Source organism: Malus sylvestris, chromosome 4 (assembly GCF_916048215.2).
Source record: "Malus sylvestris chromosome 4, drMalSylv7.2, whole genome shotgun sequence".
Classification (NCBI taxonomy): Eukaryota; Viridiplantae; Streptophyta; class Magnoliopsida; order Rosales; family Rosaceae; genus Malus; species Malus sylvestris.
The window spans coordinates 12,942,248-12,968,179 of record NC_062263.1 but is presented as its reverse complement, the minus strand read 5'-3'; the positions used below and the strand labels follow the sequence as shown (position 1 = coordinate 12,968,179).

Sequence of the window (25,932 nt, the reverse complement as noted above, 5' to 3'; positions counted from 1 at the left end):
CATGGAAAAAATCCGAGACTCAATCTTCAAAAGATTTTGCTTATGGACAACGTCAACCAATCTCGGATCCATATGGGTGACATGTTAACAATTACATGTAAAACTATTTTGGGGATTTATCATTTGATGACTACTCTTCACAATACACTTACTCTACACATAGAGATGATGAAGATAGTGAAAATTTTGAACCTCATAGGAACTCTATGTGGTACTAAGTCACTCATGTATCTTATCATGCAATGTATAAAGTGTAAAATATTGTACTAATTCATTATATATAAATGATTATGTTGTGTTTAAACTTCTTTCATTAATTACTACATATTTTCTACACTCACAATGTTTGCCAGCTCGCTATATAATCAACTTAAATCAGTTAAATCAATCATGCAATGTATTTCCTTCCAATTTTTTGTGATAAACTAATAGATAATTGACTAAATAAACATCCTGCAAAATTTTAATAAAAATTTCTAAGTTTTTCTTACAATTTCCGTGGTTTTTATTCAATTTTTATTGATATCGATAATATCCCGATATTTTCATCGAAATTTTTGTATTTTTAGACTACCGATATTTTCGATATCATCAGTATTTTAGAGCTTGGGCCCAGCTAATTGGATGGGGTGGAGTGGGCTTTTGGCGGGAGGTGGAAAAATGGGCTGTTGCCCTGCTTATTTGTGGAGGGCTGGAGTTGCTCTAAGAAGAGCGCCGCTCTCATGCTCAACCAAAAAGCTCGAAAAACCCAACAGATAGAGAAGGGCAGAGAATGGAAGACTCACTAGCAAAACTAGAGCGAATCCAAACCCAAATCATCGAACGCATATCAAAGCTTGAGCTCTCCACCTCCGCTTCTCTTCAGCAATTCACCGCTACCCCCATCCCTACCTCAACTCTAAACGCCGCCGTCAGCGCCAACGAAGCCCGCCTCTCCGCCATTCTCCTAGCCAATGACGTAAAAAACTTCGCCTATAAGAGGGTTCCCTCCGATTACTACGATTGGTCTCTCGACGCCCGGCGCGACGCTCTCGGCGCTGCCTCAATCCACCATCTCTGCAAAAGCATTATCTTGGTAGTTGGTACTCAATCTTTTTCTTGTCTTCGTTGACTTAACTCTAATATCGGAAATGATTTTGTACCTCAAACGAAATACCCCATTTGTAAATTTTGATTTGTTTAGTCCGACCTTGCTTGCATTCCCCCCAATCCAGTGTCGTTGATTGTAGTGACAGCAACAATTCAAAATACTATGTTGTTGTCTTTCAGGTACTTATAGTGTATTTTTTTTGTCGGTATGTTTTTAATCGAAACAATAACAATGTTGTTGTGTGAGGTATGTGAAATTTGGACCCCTTTGTTTTTGGGTGCCGTACACTGCTCGGTTTAATGCTGAAGCTGTTAAGAACTTCTTGTATTCGCTCAACGAGGGCAAGATAGCGAAAAAGAAATTCAACTGTCAGTTCTTGGTCTCTTGATAATCAGTAACTTGTTGATAAGTTCTCGATTACTGAGTTTATATACTTCAAAATGTTTGCATATTGAGCTGTTAAGTTCCTTCTATTTTTTGGTGTGAAATTCTGATGAGTGCATTATGTAATTTGTACAACCATGGAGAATTCCTACTGTCAATTAGGTAGCAAACTAGCAATGTGAGTTCATAGGAGGTGTCATGTTTAGAGTCTAGTGATGGTAACATTGCATCTTTTATGCAAATGCATAATGTGCAATTGAAAGTTGGAGCAAGCACAGGTTATGAACAATGACAATATACAATGTGATTTTGCGGTAGGTGTTGTAATGTGTTTAAACACTAATGTACCAATTTATGCACCTTCTTGTTTCATGACATGTAATGGTATTAGGCTATAATTTTTCATGTCCAAGTTTTCTTGATATGGCAATCTCAGATTCCTCCCATTTCTTCCTTTACTCTTTCAAAAAAGTTGTCCCAACTTTTCGCACTTCTTGAAAACCTATTTTCCAAAAGATGTTTTCCAAGATTTTATCTGTGCATATATATATATATATTTTTTTTTTTTTTTTTTTTTTTGAATCTAGTGTCTCCGGGGTTTTGACCCGACTACTCACTAGGCCACCTGCCTGACCCCACAACATTTGGTAGGCAAGAAACTCTAGCAATTGCTAGGTGGGTACCTTGAGAGGTGTCGAACCCCAGACCTCTTGGTAACAAACCAAGGGTCTGACCATTAGACTAAACACTCTTAGGTTATCTGTGCATATATCAAATAAATATTCCTTCGACTTGAGCATACTCCTTAAGTCCATGGAGTGTGTTCCAATGTTATAGGAGAACATTTCTTCACAACACTTGTCGGACAGGTTGAAAAAATAGAAAAGTTGTTACAATCGTCCTTTTTCATTTCTATGCATCCTTTTTCATTTCTATGCATCCTTTTTCTTTTCAATAATAGTCTGGAAGTGTGCACATATTTTTGGCAATTTTGGGCTTTTTTGGTCCAACTGTTCTTGAGATGGATTTATGCATGGTATTCTTAGAGTCCTTACCTTTTTGCGTTGGTAATGGATGAGTTAACAGGACATATTCAAGGTGATATTCCTTGGTGTATGCTTTTCGCAGACGATATAGTGTTGATAGATGAAACTCAGGAAGGGGTAAATGCAAAGCTTAACCTTTGGAGAGAAGTGTTGGAATCTAAAGGTCTTCGCCTAAGCCGATCAAAGACAGAATATATGGAGTGCAAGTTCAGTGCAAATAGAGGCCAAAACGAGTTAGGGGTGAGGATCGGAGATCAAGAAATACCAAAGAGCGATCGTTTTCGTTACCTAGGATCTATCTTGCAAAAGAACGGAGAATTAGATGGAGATCTCAACCATAGAATACAAGCTGGATGGATGAAGTGGAAGAGTGCATCCGGCGTGTTGTGTGACCGCCGTATGCCACTGAAGCTCAAGGGAAAATTTTATAGGACGGCAATAAGGCCGGCGATGCTGTATGGCACAGAATGTTGGGCGGTGAAGCATCAACACATACACAAAATGGGTGTAGCGGAGATGAGGATGCTTCGTTGGATGTGTGGGCACACGAGAAAGGATAAGATTAGGAATGAGGATATCCGGGGTAAAGTAGAAGTAGCCGAAATTGAAGGAAAGATGAGAGAAAATCGGTTACGGTGGTTTGGACATGTGCAAAGAAGGCCTACTGACGCTCCGATTAGAAGATGCGACTATGGGACAGAGGTTCAGGGCCGAAGGGGCAGAGGAAGACCTAGGAAAACTTTGGAAGAAACCCTAAGAAAAGACTTAGAGTACTTGGATCTAACGGAGGACATGACACAGGACAGAACACAATGGCGTTCTAAGATTCATATAGCCGATCCCACTCAGTGACTTGGATTTTCCAAGTCTCCAACCGAGAAGTTTTCCTCACTCGGGAAATTAAGGGAACACTACCTCAACCTATATGCTCCACTCACAAAGCTTCAACATACAAGCTTCAACAAAAGAAAATTCAAAGAACTTAGCGAAGAAGGCTTTGGTGTATTTAACACAATACGTTGAAATGAAGGAAAGCTTATTTATTGATATCCCCGATAAGTTACAAATATGTACATATACTTGAGTCAAAATAAACAAACAAGAGGGAGCCTTCACAAAGGTTGCTTAGGAGAAGTCTCAGCAGTCGGTAGAGCCCCAGAAAGAGAAGGCACCGGAGGGGGATCATTCGGAGCCTCAGTATTGGACAAAACCCTAGAAGGAGGAGGCATCAGAGATTGATCATTTGGAGCTTCATTATGCGGTACAGCCCCAGAAGACGAAGGCAATAAATGCCTTTGGAACAAACCCACAAATCTCTGATGATCAAGTAAAACCTGACCATCAGATTCCTTCATCTGGTCAAGCTTCCTCTTCATGTTTGTAGCATAGTCATGTGCGAGCCGGTGCAACTGTTTATTCTCATGCTTGAGCCCTCTAATCTCCTGTTTGAGACTCATCACTTCAGCCGCCAATGATTCAACTTGGCGGGTTCGAGCAAATAGGCGTTGGGCCATATTAGACACAGAACCTGCACACTGAACACTGAGAGCCAGAGAATCCTTAACAGACAACTTATCAGACCGTTTGGAAAGTAGTCTGTTATCTTTGGGAGTGAGAAGGTTCCTGGCCACTACCGCAGCGGTCATATCATTCTTCATCACGGAATCTCCAACGGTAAGAGGACCAGTAGGGGAGACGAATGATGGGCGCCATATGTTGTCTGGAGAAGGCGGGGCTGCCTCTTCAACAAGGTTCAAGTCAAAACGACGGTCGGAGGGGCCAGACATTTTCAAAGGTGTTGAAGAGAGAAGAGGTCGGACAAATCAAGATCTTAGAAGTGCAAGAATGGAGCTTCTACTGGTGGATATTCAAGTGTGCTTTGGAACTTAATGTCAGCCCCTATAAAAATCTGCACTCGACGAAGCTTCAGAAATCGAAGAGGCGCCTGCTCAGAAATCGAAGAGGCGTTTGCTTTCTCAAAAGCTGGGCTGCTCAGAGATTCTCAAAAGCTGGGCTGCTCAGAGACCACAAAGGCCGATCTCAGAAATCGAAGAGGCTTGCTTTCTCAAAAGCTGGGCTGCTCAGAGACCACGAGGGCCGATTTCAGAAATCGAAGAGGCACCTACTTTTCCAGCCTTGTCAGCACCTGTCACACGCACACTCAGCTTTGCGGAAATTATGGGCATTCTGTCGAAGATTTCTGGCGAAGTAGAAAGCACATGAATCGTACTGTTCAATCACCCACTTCCCACACGCAACAGTAGCTCATGGGTACCACAGATAACTTTGCCAAAGTTCTCTGACAAAGTTGAGACACGTGAAGCTTGCAGCTCCCACTACATCGCTCTGACCAAGAAGGGTAAAAGAATTGCAAAGAAACAACACTAACAAAGTTTAGACACATAAATTTTGAAGGTCTAGCTACCATATTATTACCCACAAGGGTAAAGGAACAGTACCACTGCTGGATAATTGAAAAGTCCCGGTGTGTCAACCTCTGTGCTTCGTGGCAAGGTAGACTAGCAAACATGCCCAACCTTTACTAACATTCGAGAAAACACTCCTAACAAGATTGCTTGCTCCAAAATCGAAGAGGCACCGCCCTCCGAATCTCGAGAGCCAGACTCCCAACATGATTACTTTCTCAAAAATCGAAGAGAGGGTAAAGGAACAGTACCACTGCTGGATAATTGGAAAGTCCCTGTGTGTCAACCTCTGTGCTTCGTGGCAAGGTAGACTAGCAAACATGCACAACCTTTACTCTCATTCGAGAAAACACTCCCAACAAGATTGCTTGCTCCAAAATCGAAGAGGCACCGCCCTCCGAATCTCGAGAGCCAGACTCCCAACATGATTACTTTCTCAAAAATCGAAGAGACACCGCTCTCCGAATCTCGAGAGCCAGACCCCAGCAGGATTGCTTTCTCAAAAATCGAAGAGGCATCGTTCTCCGAATCTCGAGAGCCAGACCCCCGACAGGTCTGTAATCTTCACACGCAACATCAGCTTTCCAGATACCACAAACCACTTTTTCAAAGTGCTCTGACAGAGTTAAAACATGTGAAGCTGGTAGCTCCCACTACCGTGCTATAACCAAGCAGGGTAAAGGAATAGCATTATTACTTGATGTTAGGGAGACTCCTATATATGTCGACTTCCATCCCTAACGGACAGGCAGACCTGCAAAAATGCTCAACCCTTTCTCTTATCTGAGAGGGCACTCCCAACAAAGCCTTTCAAAATATTCAGCTTTTTTTCCCCCCGATAATACTTCTGTAAACAAGCTATACTAGAGCAAGAATATCTCATATCATCAGGGTTAAAAGCAAGAGTATCCCATATCATGTTTTTTCCCTGTCTTTTCCTTTGGCCTTGTTCTTACCTGCAAGACAAAGAGAAAGAGAGCAATCAGTCAGCACTTGGAATCAAGCTTCCAGCCAGGAACTGACTGCCTGGAACCCCTTACCTGATTACTTACCTGGCATTGCTCTCGAGTACTCATCTTCAACATCTTATGCTTCCAGGGAAGATACCGCATCTGCCTGAGGAACAGATAGGGCAAGTGAGAAGGATACAAGGAAGCATGTGGAGACAAGCGTAACAGCACACGTGCCGATACATCCACTACTCTATCAAAAGCAAAAGTATCCCATATCAGCAGGGTCGAACGTACTCTAGATTTGATGGACTTGTTTTGACCCTCAAATTCTTCAGTCGGCCTTATACTCTGGAGGAAACCAGAAAACCCTCCAGCCCAGTTCAAGAATAAGTCTGTGGAAAGTTACTTCTTCAAAAGCAAAAGTATCCCATATCATCTCTCCTCATTTTTCTTCTCTTTATCCTTCATGCTGCCTGCAAGATAGGGAGAATGTGAACAATCAGCCGGAGCTCTGATTGCTTACCTTGTCTGTCACCTCTTTCAGCAGATCCCCCAGCTCGGCGACTTGGGGGACTCCTACTACATGGTTTGTATCTCGCTTGACCAAGCATGAAACTACAAGTAAGCTTCAAGTGAAATTGATACATTACCTTGTGCATCTCCACCAGTTACAGATACCACCCCTGGATGGAGGAAGAGTACTTCCAGAGAAGATGCCACATCTACCTATGAGACAGATAAGGCAAGTCAAGATGATACCACACTCCGGTACTTAGAAGTTTCGTGGCTACGAGATCATTCTCCCACAATTTTTCCTAATGTCATTTGTACTAAATCATTCACTTGTACTCACTAAAGGAGAGCTTGAACCTATGTACTTGTGTAAACCCTTCACAATTAATGAGAACTCCTCTATTCCGTGGACGTAGCCAATCTGGGTGAACCACGTACATCTTGTGTTTGCTTTCCTATCTCTATCCATTTATATACTTATCCACACTAATGACCGGAGCAATCTAGCGAAGGTCACAAAAAGTGACCGTTTTCGCTACCTAGGATCTATCTTGCAAGAGAACGGAGAATTAGATGGAGATCTCAACCATAGAATACAAGCTGGATGGATGAAGTGTAAGAGTGCATCCGGCGTGTTGTGTGACCGTCGTAGGCCACTGAAGCTCAAGGGAAAATTTTATAGGACGGCAATAAGGCCAGCGATGTTGTATGGCACAGAATGTTGGGCGGTGAAGCATCAACGTACACAAAATGGGTGTAGCGGAGATGAGGATGTTTCGTGGGATGTATGGGCACACGAGAAAGGATAAGATTGGGAATTAGGATATCCGAGGTAAAGTAGGAGTAGCCAAAATTGAAGGAAAGATGAGAGAAAATCGGTCCCGGTGGTTTGGACATGTGCAAAGAAGGCCTACTGACGCTCCGGTTCGAAAATGTGACTACGGGACAGAGGTTCGGGGCCGAAGGAGTAGAGGAAGACCTAGGAAAACTTTGGAAGAGACCCTAAGAAAAGACTTGAGTACTTGGATCTAACGGAGGACATGATACAAATGAGCGCAATGGCGTTCTAGGATTCATATAGCCGACCCCACTTAGTGGGAAAAGGCTTTGTTGTTGTTGTTGTTGTTGTACATTGAATCAAATATGCTTTCTGTTTGAGCCTTCTCCTTAACCCATGGAGATGTGTGCCATTGTTACTTAATGGATAACATTTTTCCATAACCCTCTTTTTCCTGATGGACAGTTGATTAAATAAACAAAGAGTTAGTCCAACTCCATTCCATATTAGTTTTCAATACTGTTGTTTTACTCCCGTGACTATCTTTCTTTTTCATATCTACTGTACCGTTAGAACGGCTGCAGTGTTAGCTTTTCGCCCAACTGTTTTTGGCACGGCTTTGTTCATAATCTTCTCAATTTATCCCATTTCTTCCTTCACTCTGAAGGAACATTGGTCCAACTCTCTGCACATGATTATTCTTAGCAACCTTTTACCTAAGAAAATTAAATCCATCCCGTTTGAGCCTTCTTAAACTTATAGGGACATATTGCAACGGTATTGGTTAACTTTTTATCTTAACCCCTGTTTGAGTCATTGCACAGTTGAGAAAAAAAAAAAAAAAAGAGCGTTGGTCCAACTTCATTCTTTTTTTCTTTTGTATTACTCCTATTATATTTCCATAAACCATCCTCTCTTTCATTTTGTTTAAATATATTGAAAATGTGCTTCAAACCTCAAGGAATGAAAAAAATAAAATTAAAAAAAATTAAAAAAAAAGGTTTTCCAGAATTAGCTGCTTTGGGTTTTCTTTCTGTTCCCCCTCGTCCTTTAAAATGAGATCTTCAATTGTATATAGTTTTCTTAATTTATTGTATATTTCAGAAGGTGATAGTGGTTGTTATTGGGTATGCATTGAGACTTGCACCTGAGGATAAATCAATAGAATTGACTGGATTTGAGCACAATGCAGTTACATGTGTTGGCATGAAAACAGACATTCCGGTGAGCACGTGTTTCTTGCAATTATTTACTATGTATTTCGTGTCCTCTGGAACTGGAATTATTTTTTATGTTCTTATGCTACGGGAATTTTTTCTGCTTGACATGATACTTCAGATCCTTTTCCTCTGATATATCTGTGCCTTGATAATTCAACTTTGTGTTAACTGATGTACCCAGAAGTCCGGTGTTATCAATTAGAGTGAAACTGGGATGGTTCCCTTGGTTCCCATATCTAGATTATTTGTTCATTTTCTCTTTTAAACTCTTCTCTAACATGCTCTTGGTCTCATAAGCTTATATAAGGATCTTGTTTTTATATTAGATTTGGAATCATATTTTTGGAATTTTACTACATTTATAACCATCACATTCTTTACACAACACCTGTACTGTCTGGTGTTCTTGAGATAAACCACCTCAGTGTCTTTTCATTATAGGTTAAGGTCTACCACACAGGCCCCCGAGGTTCAATTGCGTGGAGCCCTGTTTATAGATTCAATCCTTCCAACTTTCAGACCAGCTGTTCGGCTGGTCCATTGTCTTGGTTGTCATGATTAATGATTTTCTCCCAGTCTGTTAGACAAAAAACTGATTGATACTGGGAGGTTAGAATTCTGTTGCAAGGTTTGACAGACAACAAACGACCTTATGTGTTGTTTTCACATGCATTAGTGTTGGGAGCGGCAGACATATAATGTTTGAAATATGTAGAACTTGAACCAAGTGGGTATTCGCATTCCTAACATGGGCCATATAATGTATCGTGTACTAGAAAAGATCGCAATGACAGAACACTATGAAATGACACCATAGTGATTGTTTGTGACCACTGACACCTCACCACACATTTTAATAAGCGTAAGACAAGAACATCTTGTTGGTTTTGCTGTTCTTATAGTGATGATGTATGGGTTTTGTTTCAGGTGATTTTGGTTGAAGCAATTGAGAAACTTAATCCCGATTTCTTCTGGTTGGGCGGCAGCGAGGTTGATCTGAAGCTGGGCATCAGAACCTCAGAATTTATAAACTTTGCTAAACCTTTTATTGTGAGCTGCAGTAGTTCTTGATTTATCCAAAGAAACTAGAATCAAAATTTATAAAAGAATACATTATCAAATAAAACCCATGAATTGATTAACTGCTTTGGTTGCTATCTTGTAGTGTTTTTACTCCTGCCGATGATCGATTCATTTCAAACAGATTGAGTCCCATAACTGATGTAGTTTATGTATAGAGCAGGGGCTGGTTTCCTTGCAGATTTTATGAATAGCTACTGCTTTTCTCCCTGCCATTTTTAACGAAAATGTAATGTGGAATACATTTAGTGCATGGACATGGACATCCATTTTCCAGCCAATTTGTGCAGTGTGGTTAATTGGAAAATTGGAAAATTGGAAAAGATGTGATGGGTTGCTACTAGCTACTGATAAACTGCAATGTGAAAACTGCCATAACCACAATCACTGAATGGACAAACTTATTAACAGGTAAAAGCATCTATGTTTTTGGTGTCAGTTAATACTATGAACTAGTGGTATTTCTCTTTACTTGTAAGTAAGAGGTATTCGGTTTGATTTTCACCAAAGGTGAATTTAAATCATATTATTGCAGTTGATTGTCACCAACTACCATAACTACCATCTTGTAGAACAATCACTGAATGGTCAAACTTATTAACAGGTAAAAGTGTATTTTTTTGTCAGTTAGTATTGTGGTCTAGTGGTATTCCTCTTTACTTGTAAGTGAGGGGTCTTCGATTTAATTTTCACCAAATGTGAATTTAAACCATATTATTGCTGCTAGCCCATTGTGAGACTTAGTCTACTCTCTCATCCCTTTAAGAAAAACGTACATTTTCTTTGCAAATTTTCATTGCACTTTAAGGGTTTTTTGAAATTCTATAAATAGTTGTCTTTCATTTCTTTGAGCAAATGGCTCTCTATTAGTTGATAACGGAACCAACCACGTGATTTGTCGTCGTTTTAGAACGGGAAGTATTGATTCAGGAGAAGCTGAAGCTCCTTAATAACTAGGTTTTGTGTGGTGCAAGCATGGCTTCAACATCACTTAAGAAATGAGTCTTACGTCATCGATTTAGTGATTGACCAGACATTCAAATAGGCACGCATAAATTGATTGATATGATAAATTTCTTGTGTAGAGCAACAACAATAATGTTTTATTCCATTAAATGAGGTCGGTTGTATGAATTCTAGAACATCATTGCGCTTGGTTTTTAGTCAAGTCGTCTATTAACTCCAAGTACTTCATGTCTTTTCTTAAAGTCTATTTCCAAGTCTTCATCTACCTTTTTTATTTTGAGCCTCTATCTCATGATCGCAGTTTTTAACTGAAGCATTTGTAGATCATTGCATTTTCATGTGTAATGTGAAATTTTAAAATTTGAGGTTCATTTTGAAAAATGGTTCCAAATATGAAGAGTGTGAATGTAGTTAACCAAAGTACCGACCATGACTACACAAAGGGCTGTGACACATCCATATAATATGTTTCACCTTTGATTACAATCATTTATGAAACTATCGACATAAAAACATACAGAAACAATGAGAGGAGCCATCATCCATCAAATCACCATTTTGTCACTACTCACTAGTGGACACTTTTTTTTCTTCTCTTCCAAGGTTTTGCAAAAGACCCCACTATATTGGTTTTCTTAAGCGCTTGCTAATTTGTAAAAATTAAAGGGTAAATTCATCAGAGAAGTAGATCATATATATAATATGTCTACGACTTTTCGTTGTGAATGGGTGGTTTCCTGTGAGGTTGTGCATAATCCATAACACCTACGTCCTCCGTAGCTTCGTTTCCTTTCGGATCTTTATCTTCCTCCATCTGATCATGCAGTGTAGCAGATCCCAGTAACGTCTTTGTCTGCCTCTCCAATCCCTATAACATACAACATCGATCGTTCATATCATATATAATGAATTTCCATGTGATTATTTGATGATAAATACGCGCACACACACCCATATTATCTTCTCTTAATTATCAGACTACAAGGAAAGCTATCATATATTATTTTGTTAGACAGGGAATCTATATTGCGGCAACTATGTTGACTCTTGTCTTAATGTGTATGTGGTCCAAATTAAATATTTGTTTGATGAAATAAGTCTAATAAGAGAACATTACGTTATGTTGTCATGTTGCTGCAAAACCGAGTTTACAGTACTGATTTTCTTCTCATCCCAATTATGTTATGTATGCATGTATGCCATGCCACCAACGGCTATATGTAGCGTGCATGCATAATTTGACCACATGCACTGATTTCCTCACAGGGTACAGTGGCGGATCCATATAGGGACCAAGGTGGTCCTAGGACCACCTGGATGCTAGAAAAACGCCTATGAAGATCCTTCGGGGACCCTCCAAATATTACAATAGGGAGGACAGATTCATGCTTAGGACTATATGGGCTATGCCTATGAAATTTATTTTGTTAAATGACATAGTTATGGATGGACCGTGGTACAATCAAAATTCTGGTGCACTGCATCCATGGAGGAGGTAGAGGAGTTGCAGCTTTCCCGCGAGGAAGAAGGTTGAAACTCCTTTTTTTTTCTTCTTTTATCTGCTACATAGGCTTACCATTGCTACTAAAATATGACCTTTAAAAAGCACTTTCTCATCTACTATTCTATTTCTTATTATTTTATTTTTAATTTTTATAATCTCTATGTGTTTTTTTTTTGGTTAAATCTTTATTGGGTGAAATGGTTAAAGGCACCGTTTTTTGTTGTGAATCCTATTTTATGTGCCAAGAATCCCGTATTTTGTAAATTACATCTAAATCATTTTTTTTCATAGAAATAAGATTTACTTGAATTGTATACTCTATCTCTACTAATACAATAATACTACATGATCTTAATAGGAACCATTACCTTTATTTCTATTTAACAAAAGAAAAACTTTTTTTTTTCTTTTTCCGTAAAATTGTGAAAAGTTATCAAAGTATTTACAATTTTTTTTTTTTGAACAATTGATATTATCTACACTAAGAGGGAAGGGGTGGGTTTAGCCTCACAATGAGATAGCAATAATATAGTTCAAATTCGCCTTTGGCGAGAATTAAACCTAAAACCTCTCACTTACAAGTGAAGAAAAATACCACTAGACCGTAGTACTAAGTGGCAAGTATTTACAAATTAGAAGAAGGGATTTTATTCATGATGACCTAGCTTTGTTTTTACCATGATTTATGAATGAAAAAAATATTATTATTTAGTTTTTGTAAGTTTATCATTTATTTCTTTTTTTGGACGTTTTACATTGGGTGGTTAGGACCACCCAATGTAAGAATCCTAGATCCGCCACTGAGGGGACATATGGTCATGAAGTACATATACATGCCCACTTGCACTATTAGGCATCATTCTAACAAAGATCATACAACAAACCAATCTAAAAGACAAACTACTACTATGTACGTACCTTCACTTTAATCGATTTCTTCTGGTGAATCTGAGAAAATGTAAAAATATCCTGTCCTGCTAATAACCACCATACCATCATCATCAACAACAGATATAACATAATAACAATACAAATATTGGGAAATAATTTGAGTTTTTTTCCGTTTTCTTGGAATGTTTTATCTTTCGTGGTTAATAATTCAATAAGATTTTGTTAAAAAAAAAAATCAATAAGATTACTTTCGAAATTTTTATAAAATTAGGTGCATTAAGACTTGATTAATTCGAAGATAGATAAGAACCTGAAGTTGGTCCAAAATTAACATGTCCTTGTTTCCTCGAACCATCATCGTTTGGAATACTCTCAAGGGTGGGTACTATTTCAGCGTCTTTCACTTCTACTTCTTTTGATTGGAACTCTACTGAGATGGAAGGCCTCGTCGACGACATTGAAGTCTCAGAACGTCTTAAGACATTCCCAACATCCTGCACCAAACCCTAAAATAGTTAGGCCTCTTTCAATACTACACAACTAATAAAAAACCGCTCAAATATTGCATGCAAGCTACGTTCTGTCACATTTTTTCAAGAGCATTACAGGTAGCTATATATTTCAGTAATTAGATGAGGCTTTTTTTTAGTACAACCAATATTTTACATTAATTTATAGTAGGGGGAGAATTTGAACCCAACTCGAGACGCAATAAGTTAAAGAGAAATGTCCTAACCACCAGAATAATCTACCATTTACAATTATATGAGATTATGATGACCGTTTTGGTTGGTTTCATTGGTTTAATCCCATCAGTTATCTGTTTCATGTGTATACATGTGTGTGTGCATGTATATATATATAAGGTTAGTGATCAATATTATATAATAGAACAAGAAATAATGGAAATAGTTGTACCGACCTCAACAGAATGGTAGGCTCTATAGCCACTTTCAGTAGGAAGGAAGCCTAGAAGTTGGCCGTTGCATGCATGCATGGAAAGACACAGAAGAAGCATAAGAACAATTGGAGACATAATTATGAATGACAGAGATTATGATCTGAACGTTTTGAAGTCACAAACAGAATTCACGATAGATCGATCAATCGATCGATGGGAGTAAAGGAAATATAAGTACTGAGTCGTTTGTATATGTGAGTGAATGGAAATGTTAGGTTTGCATAGTATTTGTAGTGAAAGGGGAAGGAGGAGCAATAAATGCAGGTAGAGTATGGGACTAGAGACGTTCTTAAAGAGAACATGTGGGTGTTTGGGTGATGAACGTCTAAAACTAAACTCAAGAGATATTGAGGCCTCCCCTTGTCCCCTTCATCTCTCACTTTTTAATCAATTTGAGGGCCCCTAAAAAGCTCAGAAGCATGATATAGAGAGCTAATAACATATCTGGTGCATACATAATGCTTGGAAATAGATATTGACAGAGTAAAACGTTATTTCCAAATCCATCGCACATTGTATAATTAAGGTTGTATATGTAAATGAGGTGAGACCTACTTACGTAGGTGGACTTCAATTTTACTAGAGGCGTGATTTACTCTTATGATCACTATGAGTAGTTGCAAGTGGCCCTCTACCACAATGACGGAGAGGAGCGTTGCTCTTGCACCACGGCGTAAGTTCGAACCCCGTCGGCTTCCTAATCTAACATATAATTTAACAAATCTATTGTTTGACAAAAGAAGAAAAAAAAGATCACTATGACTGGTTGTGGTGCATTAATTGTCCATTTAGTTTATAGAACTTTACTTTCAATGTGGATAATTAGATTATCTTTAATTTATTTGATTTTTCTTATTATTTTAAAAATGATATGTAAATGATGATTAAGAAAATTAACTGTTCTAATTATAATATTTGTATGATGAAGATACGTTAATCACAATTAAGTTGACAATGAAGAATCAATGAGTTGGACACAAGTATTGTCCAATAATTAATCTCATGGATCGAGTAATTTTAATACCTATTGAGGTATGTAAACATGAAGTTTTTTTTTCTTGATGCGAGTGATGGTAGGGAAGAGACAAAGGGATTTAAACACAAAAACTTAGATGTAAGTATGAATACTTTTAACCAATTGAGTTATAATCTCATTCAAATGAAGTTAAAATGACTGCTTTTTTATAAGAAAGTTGTGTGAACGTATAAATTAAGTGTAGAAGAAGTTGAATGGGACCAAAAAATAAGTTGAATAGGACCCATGACATGAGTGGAGTGGGAGGTAGGGACATGGGGATGAAGGAGGCAAAGGAGCATGGCAAAACCGTCACATGCAGCTCCTTTGTAGACATGGAAAGGTCCACCTTCCCCCACCAACGTCCGTATTTAGTATGCACTCTATGTGGCATATACTCCATGTGCCTGGCACTTGGTTTTTCTTCCACATCACCGTCTTAGCCAATTAGGTTTGAATAGGAAATAATTTCAGCACTTTTTTTTTTTAACATTTTGTTTAATTATGTTCTTTGATTCATGTTGTCTTCTTTGTATTCATGTTTGTCTTAAAATTTGAAAGAAATGAACTGAAATTACTTTCATTTGGAATTTGATTTTTATTTGGTTGTCTCATGCTGCATGGTTTCAATAGGATGACAAAAAACACCACAGATTTTGGTATCCGTGGATACCCAACCCTAAGGGACGGTTAATGGAGGACAATAAACGGGCATTGAGTGGGTTTGGAGATTTTGAAAAAAAAATTTGACTCGGAAATGGAGCGCTGATGGTATTTCCGACCCCGACCCAATTATATATATATATATATATATATATATATATATTAATACTAGCCTCTCCGCATGCACTAACGTACGTGCGAGAGACATTTTTGTATCACGGGCGCTACGCGCCCCTAAAGGTGTATTGTATTATTATTTTTCATTGTAATTGTTAAGATATATTTTAAATGTATTGTGCAAAGAGGAACTTTTTCTTTATCAGGCATGTCCTAAAAAGTTGTCAAGTTTTTCGTTTTCACTTTGCGTAAAGTAATGATTTAAATGTTATTCATACAATTGTCAAACAACATGGGATTTTGGATGCAAGTTCCTACCTAAAGTTCATGAACAATAGTAGATGTAAATAAAAAAAGAGTAGATGAAAACATTAAGTAGCTCTTCTCTGCACTAATATTAATATGCAAGTTACTGTTATTGCATATATTTTTTCCTCATGTTATCTTTTCTTTTGTCAAAAAAAATATTGCATTCTCTTTCTTTTTTGGGTTTATGTAGGAGTATGAAAAAAAAAATAAAGTGGATTTCATCAAATCAAGAATGGACACAACTGATAGGAACAACAATTTAGTTTTACATAATGAATATCTCTAGTTAATCGCTAAAAGTGCAAAAAGTTACGTTCATTAGTATCCTGAACTAATTAGTTATATATATTTCTTGATATGAAAAGGAGATGGCCATTGAAAAACATACAAAAAACATCAAATGTTCATGAGGGTGCACGTTTCCATTTTTCTTAAGTTCTTATATAAAATCCTCATGAGGGCATTGACAATTAGATGCAGCTTCAATCCTCAATCCTCAACCAATTAAAATTAAACAATTAGATGCAGCTTTAATTCTCAATCATCATCGTCTGCAATCCCCATCTTCTTCTTCAAACATGGCGACCACGACTACCCTTCTCCACTCACACCACCATCAGGACATGGCATGCATAACCCATGTTTTTGATTCTCCATGCTGCTATATAAAACAAAAATGGATGAAAGATACAACAAGTTCTTATATAATTGTCAGTGCTCTCATGGGGATTTTGCTCGTGAGCTCCAATGTTTCCATATGGAAAAATTTATAGTTTCAGATGCAATTCCCCCGATTATAAGAACTGTGGAAAAAAATCGAGATGATAGCTTTCAAAAGGCTCTAAATGCTCTTGCTCCCCCTACCGATAGTGCTAAGAAGAAGGACAATGGCAAGTGGCATAAGGGTTTGATCATGGGCAAGGCTGCTAAGGAAAGTGATATCTTCAAGATGGTCAAAATGATAATTCAGCGTCCCTGTTAAACTTTTTAGCTTTCATTATTACATTTTCCTGATGGTGGTGTGAGCGGCATTTTTGCCCTGATGTTCAGAAACATGAGTAAAATCCCCATATTTCTGATTCACCCACAAAATTAAAATTAAAACAAAAATGTAAAAACTTGCAATTTTACAATTTTGTTTAATCACTTAAGAAATGAATTACCATTTCGATCATTTGCATGTCAATTATGGTAAAGGGTCACTTGCCACTTCATGGACATTTTATTTTATGCTTTTCACATGCATTGAATGAAATTGACATGCAACTACGCAAGCTACATATTTAGGATAGTCATTACACAAATTCAATATATGTGAGATCAAGTTCATTTGAAATCATGGAAGATCAGGACCCAATTAACACAAAAAAGCGTTAAACTATTCAAACAAAGAGCATGAACTAAGTAGCAGCATGTAGATAAAAGCCCACAGATGCAAAAATTGAATAGTTAAACAAAAACTCAAACTGAAAAAGGATAGGAAAAAATTGAAAGCAGAAACTTATAACCTAAACGTAAAATTAAGATTAAGAGCACAGTTGACAAACTCTCCCTCCAAATCTCCACCCAGTCAAATCGTGGACCTTTGCAAAATCTTCATCAATTGATTTTCATTGTAGCCCCTACTTGTCGATGTTTTCAATTGTTGGAGGTTGAAGTTTGACAATTTTTTTCCTATGTTCTTTATTTTCGGTTTTCATTTTCTCTCCGCTTCCGCCAAAATGCTTCCATATGCACATTCTTCTACTTCCGCCATGCTTGCCACCCATTTGCTTGCACTTGATGCTTTAGATTTTCATGGTTAATCTACAAGCAATGATGATAAAATAAGAAGTCTAACTGATTAAGATGTGAATAATGCACTATAATGCACAATCCCAAATATAAAGGTCGTAAGCAATTTAACCTAAATACTTTTAACTTTGTTAATTTTCTCATAGCAATACTTTTACTCCAGTTACTTTTAGAATACTGAAAGATAAATATATTGTCAAGTTTGAGGTAACAAATTGTAATCATGTTTACAAAATTAAATAGTAAGAAATGTTACCTTAATCGTGTACTTCAACCTCTGTATTTTGAGACAGGTGTGATGCTTGTAAAATTGATAGAAAAATGCAATTTTATATCTATTTGAAAATTGAATGCAATTTGAATTTATAGTATACATTCATATGAAAATAAGAGAAGAGTTACTGTATTTAGAAAAGTTGTTTGATCACTATTAATCTTTTTCCTGCACCCATAAATTGTTTTTTTTTTTAATTTTTTTAATTTGAGATAATTAATTTGTAGAATGATATGGAGAATGCAATTAAAAATAAATAGGTAAGAAATGGTATTGGTACCTAATTTTTTGGACTTTATTCCAAATGCGTATGATGTGAGGAGTTGTTGAAGGTTTTAATTCTTCTAAAGCCTTTTTCATACGCCACCTATATATTAAAAGTATATATAATGATAGATTTTTTTATAACAAATTTAATAAAGAATTTAGAATACATATTGCTCATGCTTCTTTTTTTTCCACTCTTTTACTCCGACAGATATCTCCCAACCAGGTGTTAAAATAGAAACACGTCTATTTGGGATCTTATCAATAGGTTGTTCCTTCTTCATTTTTTGTGGGTATTCTTGTAAATATCCTGAGAATGAAAACAAATAAAATTTTAAATGTGATATGTCATCGGCCAATGTAAACTCAGTAGTCTCTCTCACACACACACATGTCATCACTATACAAACATCTCACGCAAGGGCAGGGCTAACAATTTCTACAAACATAACTTTCTAGGGCCAGAATCACATTTCTCTAAAACATTAGCTAAACCAAACATAACCATTATCGTCATCGTCATTAGCAACAGCCACCAAATTACATGACAGTCAATCAGCCAAAAATTACCACAAAATTAAAAACTAAAGCAGGTTTAATCCAACCAACAATTCATCAAATCAAATCCACCACAGAACACGCAATGCACCATAAATTCACACAAAGAGCTTGCAAATACGATCAAAAGTTTCGGAATTCATGCAATAACACACCAAATAAAGCTAAAGATTAAACACAATTTGCATAATTCAAATTTTTCTGAACCAAATTACCTACAATTATAATCAATTAACGCAAACCAAAGCCAATTCAATTCAAAACAAAACAAATTATGAATTATATGAACTTCTTAAAGAATAACGAACTTTCAAACGGCCACGACACAAAGGCGATGCAGTCGCCGAATCCAAATCCAATAGCAAACATCGATGAGAATCCGATTGGTTATCCGGAGCTCCGACTGAAACTGACAAAGAAAGGGAGAAAGAGAGCTAGAGAGAGAAGAATTTGTTCTGAAATCTCAAATGTTTTACTAATTTCTGTCACTGAGTTTGTCGATCCTTTTTTGTTTGGAATGAACTGAAACCACACAGCAAACTCTTGAAAACCAAAATTAGTCTCCTTCCAATTACTCATCTCTAAATACTGGTGGTATGCAGGTGGTTAGTATTCAACCTCCTACCAAACTCAGAGCGTCAAAATCTTTGGGGGAGAAAACTGCCCACTACTGCTTAGCAGTTTAAGAGGTATGCAGGTTTTTCTTCTTTTTTTAAATTTTTTGTTTTCTTTTCCAATATTTTTTGGATATTTTTTTTTATTTTTATATTTTCTTTCTACTGTAACCTTTTATACTTCTTTTTTACATATATGTTAAAGATATTTTTTATTTTTGTAATTTTTGTTTTTAAACTGCCCACAACTATTTAGCAGTTTTGAGGGTTAAATTCATTATATCTCTTTTTTTTTTTAAATTCATTATGTCTCATTTTTCATTTTTTTTCTCTGAAAACTGATTTGCGTCGAATGTGGTTGAATTTGTGTCTTCCACGTTTGTTCTTTTCAATTTTATCTCCTTTTTTTCATCTCCTTTTTATCTAATTTTTTTCTTTTGGGTTAAATTCATTTTACCTCCTGAGTGATCTAACCTCCCGGACCCTGCACCAAACTAAGGAAAATGGAGAGGAGGTTTGGCGTGAAAAAGCTTTAAAAAATGGAAGAGAAGTTAGAGGACGTGGGGGGACGAATGAGGGCGTTCTGTAACCGTAAAACTCCATTGTGGATAATTATCATCATTTTTTTGTTAATTAAAATAGTTAGTTTTAATTCTAAAGTAGAGATATATTTTTTTAATACAGATTTTTTTAGTTATGGTTTTTTTCTGGGTTTGTCCTCATTTTCCTCATTTTCTGGATTTGGATTGTGAAGAAAATAAAGAGGCTTTCTTGGTATTTTTGAATGTTTTACCAAACTGGAGCTCTCCTTTTATATATATAGATAAATTTTATAAATTAATATGCAATAAATACATAGAAAAGTGTGTGGTTTTGGAGCGAAAATGGCCAATGGAGGCAGGCAAATGGAGGTGGCACCCTAACCTCGCCCAACCCCTGTTGCTGGTTTCAATTTCAAGGGAATACGATCCTATATGGATTCTCTTTGTGAGGATCCTAGGGATTGGTTCATCCTATCTGTTCATCAGTTATCATACAGTTAGAAATCATTTTGAATTTTTTTTTTAATTGAACACAAACAATACCTAACGAAAACTAGTCGCACGATGTACGATAAACGTCTAAGATGAATTGATTTCAATGATTCTCGTCCAATTTAAAGGGCTTTGGTTAGTGGCTATGAACATGGTAACGAGTCCAACCCATTCACGTAGTTGTTAGGCTGGATAAAAGAAGTTGGCATCATTAATTGGTGGGTGTTGAAATGTATAGCTTATTTCATCAATGGTTATCAATAGCTCACACGGGGTTGGCAAAGATTAGCCCTAACATTATCTTAAAATATAATGGAATAGACTAATTTCACATGCGACTGACTGACGCCAGAACAACTCAAACTGAATGTATTGGAGTTCTTGTTGTGTTTCAGCTTTATGCAAGGGATGTATTTGTGCCCAAATTTTACACCACCCGGCCTCATTGATATTGGGTTGTAATCGAGTAATAAAAGTGGCCCTAGATGATGATAATATTGGATAATTGGACAATAATTGAGTACAACTCATGCCAATATGTGATTTCGGCCCAATTCAAGTCATCACATAACTTGGGCTAAGATTCTGGACTGAATTCGGGTTGAAGTTTGATTTAGGCATGCGGAATGAGTTGATGACATCAAAGCTGCTATAAATACTTGACCATGTTCGAGGTCAATCTATTGTTGATAACCCTCAACACACGTCCAACAACTTTTCGTTCTACTACTATTCAATTCATATCCTAGGAATAGCGCGTAATGTGGCTCTAGTCAATAACCGTTACTTTTATGCAAGTTACCCTCTGCACTCGTCTTTCAATTCATTTACGTCATGCAATTTAGTTTGCGCATAGTTTTTTTATTCTTTACTTTTGTTGCAACTTAATTCACCACATTTGTCTCCAATTCCTCTATTTTATATGCGATTACTTCACGCACTAGCCTTTCAATTCTTTACTTTACGCACTTCAATTCATCTTTTCAGCTATATATAAATCAAGGCGTACTTTATATGTATATGTTAATATCATTTGCATTTCTGGCACTTCCTTTTAGTGGCGCTCAAGTGGCAGTTTTTCAAGTAAATATAAAAATCATATCGAAATAACAACGCTTTCTTTTTTGTTGGACGGCAAGAATTTTGATGGGTTTGGCAGAAGGTGAGGATGGCACTTTGCAGACGGAATGCAGTCTGTTAGATGAAAATTAAACGGCTCAAAACAGTTTCATCAAAATGAATTTAGGATGAAATTGGGTTATAACTTACCCGCCACTTAGTTAAAATGGTGGCCAACATGAATTCAAAATTTCTTAGGATTTAAACTGTACTCCTCGACAACAACACTTTCTATCTTAAGTAAGTCTTGGACTCCTACAAAAACACTCCCCTCTCCCACATTGGCTCAAACATCGTTGTCGTTGACAACATCATTCCCATTCACAAACTTGCTTCTTGTTCCAAACCCAAACTTGCTTCTTGTTACAAACCCAGTTATAGTTGGTATGTGCTTGTGTTGTCCGACCTGACATAAAATTCCAAACAGTAGTGAAGAAAATCAGGGGACTTTGGTTGGAGGCTATACAATGGGTTCCTAAGAAAGGACATGTTTTTCGCTTCATTCGAGCTGGGTCAGATTGCTTCTGCAATAACCGTGGTCATATTTTATTCCCCAAGTGAATTTCAAATTTGGTGAGTTTTGTAATTGGAATCCTAGAATTTCACCTATTACAAAAGCAAGAAATCCTCATCTATTTTGAAGCCACCCAACACCAAACTATCATCCCATGTGAGAGCTGCTCTAAACCTACTAATGATCTTAGTCTCATGCTCTAGATACCCGTCAATGCGAAACAAAGCTCATCATATCTTCTACAACATTGTAATTTTCATTTTCTTTATACAAATGAAATGGGGAAGGACTATATAAAACTTATATCAATGTCGCACCCCCGATATAACCATGACCAGCTAAAACTGGCACTGATCAGTGATCTTCATCCAATAATTATGAAATGAAACAAGCATGAAATTTTAATCGTAAACAAGAACTTCGAGATTATGTACAATATGCGACTATACATATTATCATCGCGAAGATGTTTATGAAGTAGGCATAATAACAGAAGTATCAGCATAAGGAAATGAAGATAGCAAAGATGAAATCAAATGTGCGCCGGGAATGGAAGATGATGGGGGTATCCAAATAATCGGGGGCTCTACAGTGGAATCTGATACCCAAATGTGTTCTCACCGCTGTACGTGATGTAGAGAAACCCGTCTTCGTCCTTCTTCTCTTCATATATGGCAGACATAATTGCACCTGGCAACGATGAAAGACATTATAGGTTGGCCATGTTCAATTGAAAGGCCAAGCAAAGAGAAGCATCCTCTTAAGGACAATATCAAAAGAACATACCTGTTGGTGGGAGTACATTGTCCACGAATATAAAGATCGCCTTTTCTGCACTTAACTTAATCCTTTTGCGGATAACATAAACAAATTGTCCCACAGTTAGATCAGCCGGGACAAGGTACCTGTAATTTTCAGATTCAGTTTATGGTTAAAGAAACAGTGAAAGTGTTGACCCTAAAAACTACCAAGCCTACGTGGCGCGCAGGCCGAATAATTAATAAGCAAACTACGTCCTTCAGTTATGTGCAGGGCATGCCAACTCAATAGCCGAGCTCGACCAGGGAGTAAAATGTGTTGGATATAGTGTTGAGCGCGCTGTTGACTTCTTGATCCTGCGATTGCGGCCGAGGAAGGAACATGTCTCGGCCTTTGGGTTTTAGAGCCTAAGACAAGGCTGCTAGTTTTGCAAAGTTCACGAGTCCTCAGCTGCGCCGGGTTCGGTCACGGTGATTATATTCGTGAGAGTATAAGCATGCCAAACTGGTAATAGATTATATGGACACAAATACTCAAAAGAGATGTATGTCTTGATGGTAAATGTAATTTGGTCGTCTGAATGCTAAACTCTAAAAGTTACTTGCTAGTATTCAATCATAAAACAACTCGGCTTTCAATGTGCCAAGCCTAGCAATCTGTAACACCTCACTTCGCCGAAAAGGTTGATGAGATGACCTCTGCCAACAAGGATTTAGAAATCCTTCTCGACCGAGACTTAGATAAATAACTAGTTGGCCTTGAAGCAGTGTTGTCTATCCAAACTGAACGGTACTCCTCGGTTGACTGATTCTAGGGCTCCAGTGTTGTCTATCCAAACTGAAGATGTCGCCGGTTGCCTTCACAGTGTTGTTTATCCAAACTGAAGATGGGTTGGCGGGAAGAAAGGGAAGAAGGATAAAATCTCAAGGTTGTTGAGAAGCTTTGCGCAGGGCAGTTGAATTGGAGAGAGCTTGAATGATGCATTCCCTTCTCTATTTATAGTAGCAAACCCCCGATAGTCGAGCTAGAATCACACTCGGATTAGAACTCCTCAACCTAATCTGATTAGGTCTCGGCCAATCCTAACTTTACTAGGACTTTGAACCAAGCTTTTAAACAAACCATATTCATCCCCTAATTCTCAGCATCCTCAGCCTTAGCCTTAAGACTCCTTGTTGCACTAGGTTTCGACCACCTCACCCTTATCTAAACCAATCCTCCTCGCAGTAGGATTCAGCTGGCCCTTACTGGATAGCCCACAACAAGATTCTAGATGAATGCTACTGGGCCGAGAATAACTCCAAACTCGGCCCAAAATAATATTTTGGGCCCAAACCAAAAGATAAAACGATATTGTCATATATTATCTTGAAGACAATTGTCCATAACCAAATCATTTTACCAAGGATGATGAACACAAATAAAGAACACCCTACTTCAGCCGTTCGAAGAATTAGATAACCAAAAAGAAACGGATAATGTCATATGATACATAAAGACAATTATCAGTGACCAAGCAACAATAAAGAACATCCTACTTCAGCCATTGTAAGAATTAGATAATCAAAGAGAGGGAACTATCTAAAAAATTTGTCCAAAACTAGAAAGATGTCAACTTAGCTAGAAATCAATAAAAAGGACGGAATCAAAGAGCAGCAAAACTGATCCAGGACACATGACAAAAGAATTCCACACTATAAGCACTTCACACTGCGAAAAAAAAAAACTTACTTTTTTTTATCAATGTTTGGGATATCACTTCTTTCTGCCTTCTCCACAATCACCTTAACATAATAAAAGCAAGATTTTAGACAACAAAACCTCGTTCGAGGAATCTAATCCGAAATCAACTTCTCCATACCTGAAGATGATAATCTTACTAAAAATTTAAAATTGACAACAGCAGTACCAGATTATTATGAATTAATACAGAACCATTCGAATCCTTTAACTTACTGCATTAAAATCTTGGACAATAATTGTTAGTTAGATAATTGAACTTGGGATTCAAATTCTTACTGGAATTCTATCCGGATATTTCTCTCTGATCCTGGCAGCCTCTGCCCGTCTCTTCTCTGAAGATATAAAAAAAATAAAAAAAATAAAAACCCACGTATCCATAAATTCATTCACTATATTGCTTTCTTCACATAAACTAAAAACAGTGACAATTTTCATATGTAAAATACTGGTACAAACCCAGATCATGTTCTTGCTTGAAGTAACTCTTTGCCATTTGACCTGGAATTACCATACAACACAAAAGTAAAAATTTAAGATCATCCATAAATTAAACCACAAAATATTGATTGCGCAAGAAATTTCACCATCCAATAAACTCAAAATTTCCCAAACAATTACAGAATCAGAAGTGTTTTTTGAGCCATAAAAAGATAAACAAATGATGAAGTTAACAATATCAGGGGTAAAAAAAAAAAGACGAATTAGGAGATGAAAATCGAACCTCGTGAAGTCTTGAGACGAAGCCAGAAGGGAAAAGGCGAGCCTTTTGATTTTTTATCAGAAAAGTCCACGAAATCCCGTGGGGTTTGGTTGACGATGACGATACAGTCACAGTGGGGAGGCTGCATCTTTGCTTTGGTTTTTTCCTATTTATATTAAATGGAATTTATCTAATTGATTATCGTTTTAATAAATATAACATTTAATTTAACAAAATTTATTATTTAAAAAAAATTAATTATAGTTTTAAAAGTTTAATTAGAATTTAGGTCAATTAGTACGGAAATGGATCATATCCGGATCATTTCCTCCTAATCCATCAAAATAGGGGATTTGGATTGTTAAAATTTGATTCAATGGGTAAAGTTATTATAATTTTTAAAATGGAGCCCTGTTTGTAGCCGTTTGATTAAATTTCAATGGGCCGGATCTCCTGATTTGGTGGATTAGGAAGAAGGGATCCGGAAATGATCCCTTTCCAATTAGTACTAATGTTTCGTGGTATTCATCTTTACTTGTAAGTGAATTATTGGGTTTGATTTTCGTCAAATGTGAATTTAAATTAGGGTGCTTTAGATTTTGGCCCTTACAACTCATTATTTCTAGATAAAAACTCATCT

General features: G+C 37.2%; 3 protein-coding genes across 8 annotated transcripts; 1 reads left to right on the top strand and 2 right to left on the bottom strand.

Annotated features, from left to right (window-relative positions):
- The first annotated feature begins 681 nt into the window (after window positions 1–681).
- LOC126619393 (uncharacterized) lies at window positions 682–9,552 on the top strand. Of its 5 annotated transcripts, XR_007622044.1 has the most exons (5): window positions 684–1,082; window positions 1,184–1,269; window positions 1,374–1,458; window positions 8,295–8,414; window positions 9,338–9,355. XR_007622044.1 is itself a non-coding variant. In XM_050287751.1 (4 exons), exons 1-4 carry the CDS (start codon window positions 773–775, stop codon window positions 8,339–8,341), a joined length of 525 nt encoding a protein of 174 aa, XP_050143708.1. In that variant the 5' UTR covers window positions 682–772; the 3' UTR covers window positions 8,342–8,418. The 5 variants fall into 5 exon arrangements, 4 of the variants coding, with proteins under 4 accessions (XP_050143708.1, XP_050143709.1, XP_050143707.1 ...); XM_050287751.1 differs by lacking the exon at window positions 9,338–9,355 and having other exon boundaries at window positions 682–1,082; window positions 8,298–8,418; XM_050287752.1 differs by lacking the exon at window positions 8,295–8,414 and having other exon boundaries at window positions 683–1,082; window positions 9,338–9,552.
- Window positions 9,553–10,886: 1,334 nt separating this feature from the next.
- LOC126619395 (uncharacterized) lies at window positions 10,887–14,044 on the bottom strand. 2 transcript variants are annotated; one of them, XM_050287753.1, is made up of 4 exons: window positions 13,774–14,044; window positions 13,162–13,345; window positions 12,879–12,937; window positions 10,887–11,324 (listed from the first exon to the last, which is right to left on the bottom strand). In XM_050287753.1, the coding sequence occupies exons 1-4, from the start codon at window positions 13,885–13,887 to the stop codon at window positions 11,163–11,165; spliced, it is 519 nt and encodes a 172-aa protein (XP_050143710.1). In that variant the 5' UTR covers window positions 13,888–14,044; the 3' UTR covers window positions 10,887–11,162. The 2 variants fall into 2 exon arrangements, with proteins under 2 accessions (XP_050143710.1, XP_050143711.1); XM_050287754.1 differs by having other exon boundaries at window positions 12,879–12,934; window positions 13,774–14,038.
- An 8,445-nt stretch (window positions 14,045–22,489) lies between these two features.
- On the bottom strand, window positions 22,490–25,478 carry LOC126620034 (autophagy-related protein 8f-like). Its single transcript, XM_050288494.1, has 6 exons — window positions 25,314–25,478; window positions 25,049–25,090; window positions 24,869–24,924; window positions 24,581–24,633; window positions 22,877–22,995; window positions 22,490–22,780 (listed from the first exon to the last, which is right to left on the bottom strand). Exons 1-6 carry the CDS (start codon window positions 25,438–25,440, stop codon window positions 22,677–22,679), a joined length of 501 nt encoding a protein of 166 aa, XP_050144451.1. The 5' UTR covers window positions 25,441–25,478; the 3' UTR covers window positions 22,490–22,676.
- Between the last annotated feature and the right edge of the window lie 454 nt (window positions 25,479–25,932).

Excerpts from the sequence above, each read along its gene's own strand:
- LOC126619393 (XM_050287749.1), top strand. The coding sequence starts at position 773 with ATGGAAGACTCACTAGCAAAACTAGAGCGAATCCAAACCCAAATCATC. Across the intron at positions 1,076-8,294 it reads TCTGCAAAAGCATTATCTTG|AAGGTGATAGTGGTTGTTAT; the intron begins GTAGTTGGTACT and ends TGTATATTTCAG. Across the intron at positions 8,415-9,337 it reads GCATGAAAACAGACATTCCG|GTGATTTTGGTTGAAGCAAT; the intron begins GTGAGCACGTGT and ends GTTTTGTTTCAG.
- LOC126619395 (XM_050287753.1), bottom strand. The coding sequence starts at position 13,887 with ATGTCTCCAATTGTTCTTATGCTTCTTCTGTGTCTTTCCATGCATGCA. Across the intron at positions 12,938-13,161 it reads TAATTTTGGACCAACTTCAG|CAGGACAGGATATTTTTACA; the intron begins GTTCTTATCTAT and ends GGTGGTTATTAG. Across the intron at positions 11,325-12,878 it reads AGAAATCGATTAAAGTGAAG|GGATTGGAGAGGCAGACAAA; the intron begins GTACGTACATAG and ends TGTATGTTATAG.
- LOC126620034 (XM_050288494.1), bottom strand. The coding sequence starts at position 25,440 with ATGCAGCCTCCCCACTGTGACTGTATCGTCATCGTCAACCAAACCCCA. Across the intron at positions 24,925-25,048 it reads CAAGCAAGAACATGATCTGG|AGAAGAGACGGGCAGAGGCT; the intron begins GTTTGTACCAGT and ends TTATATCTTCAG. Across the intron at positions 24,634-24,868 it reads AATATCCGGATAGAATTCCA|GTGATTGTGGAGAAGGCAGA; the intron begins GTAAGAATTTGA and ends TATTATGTTAAG.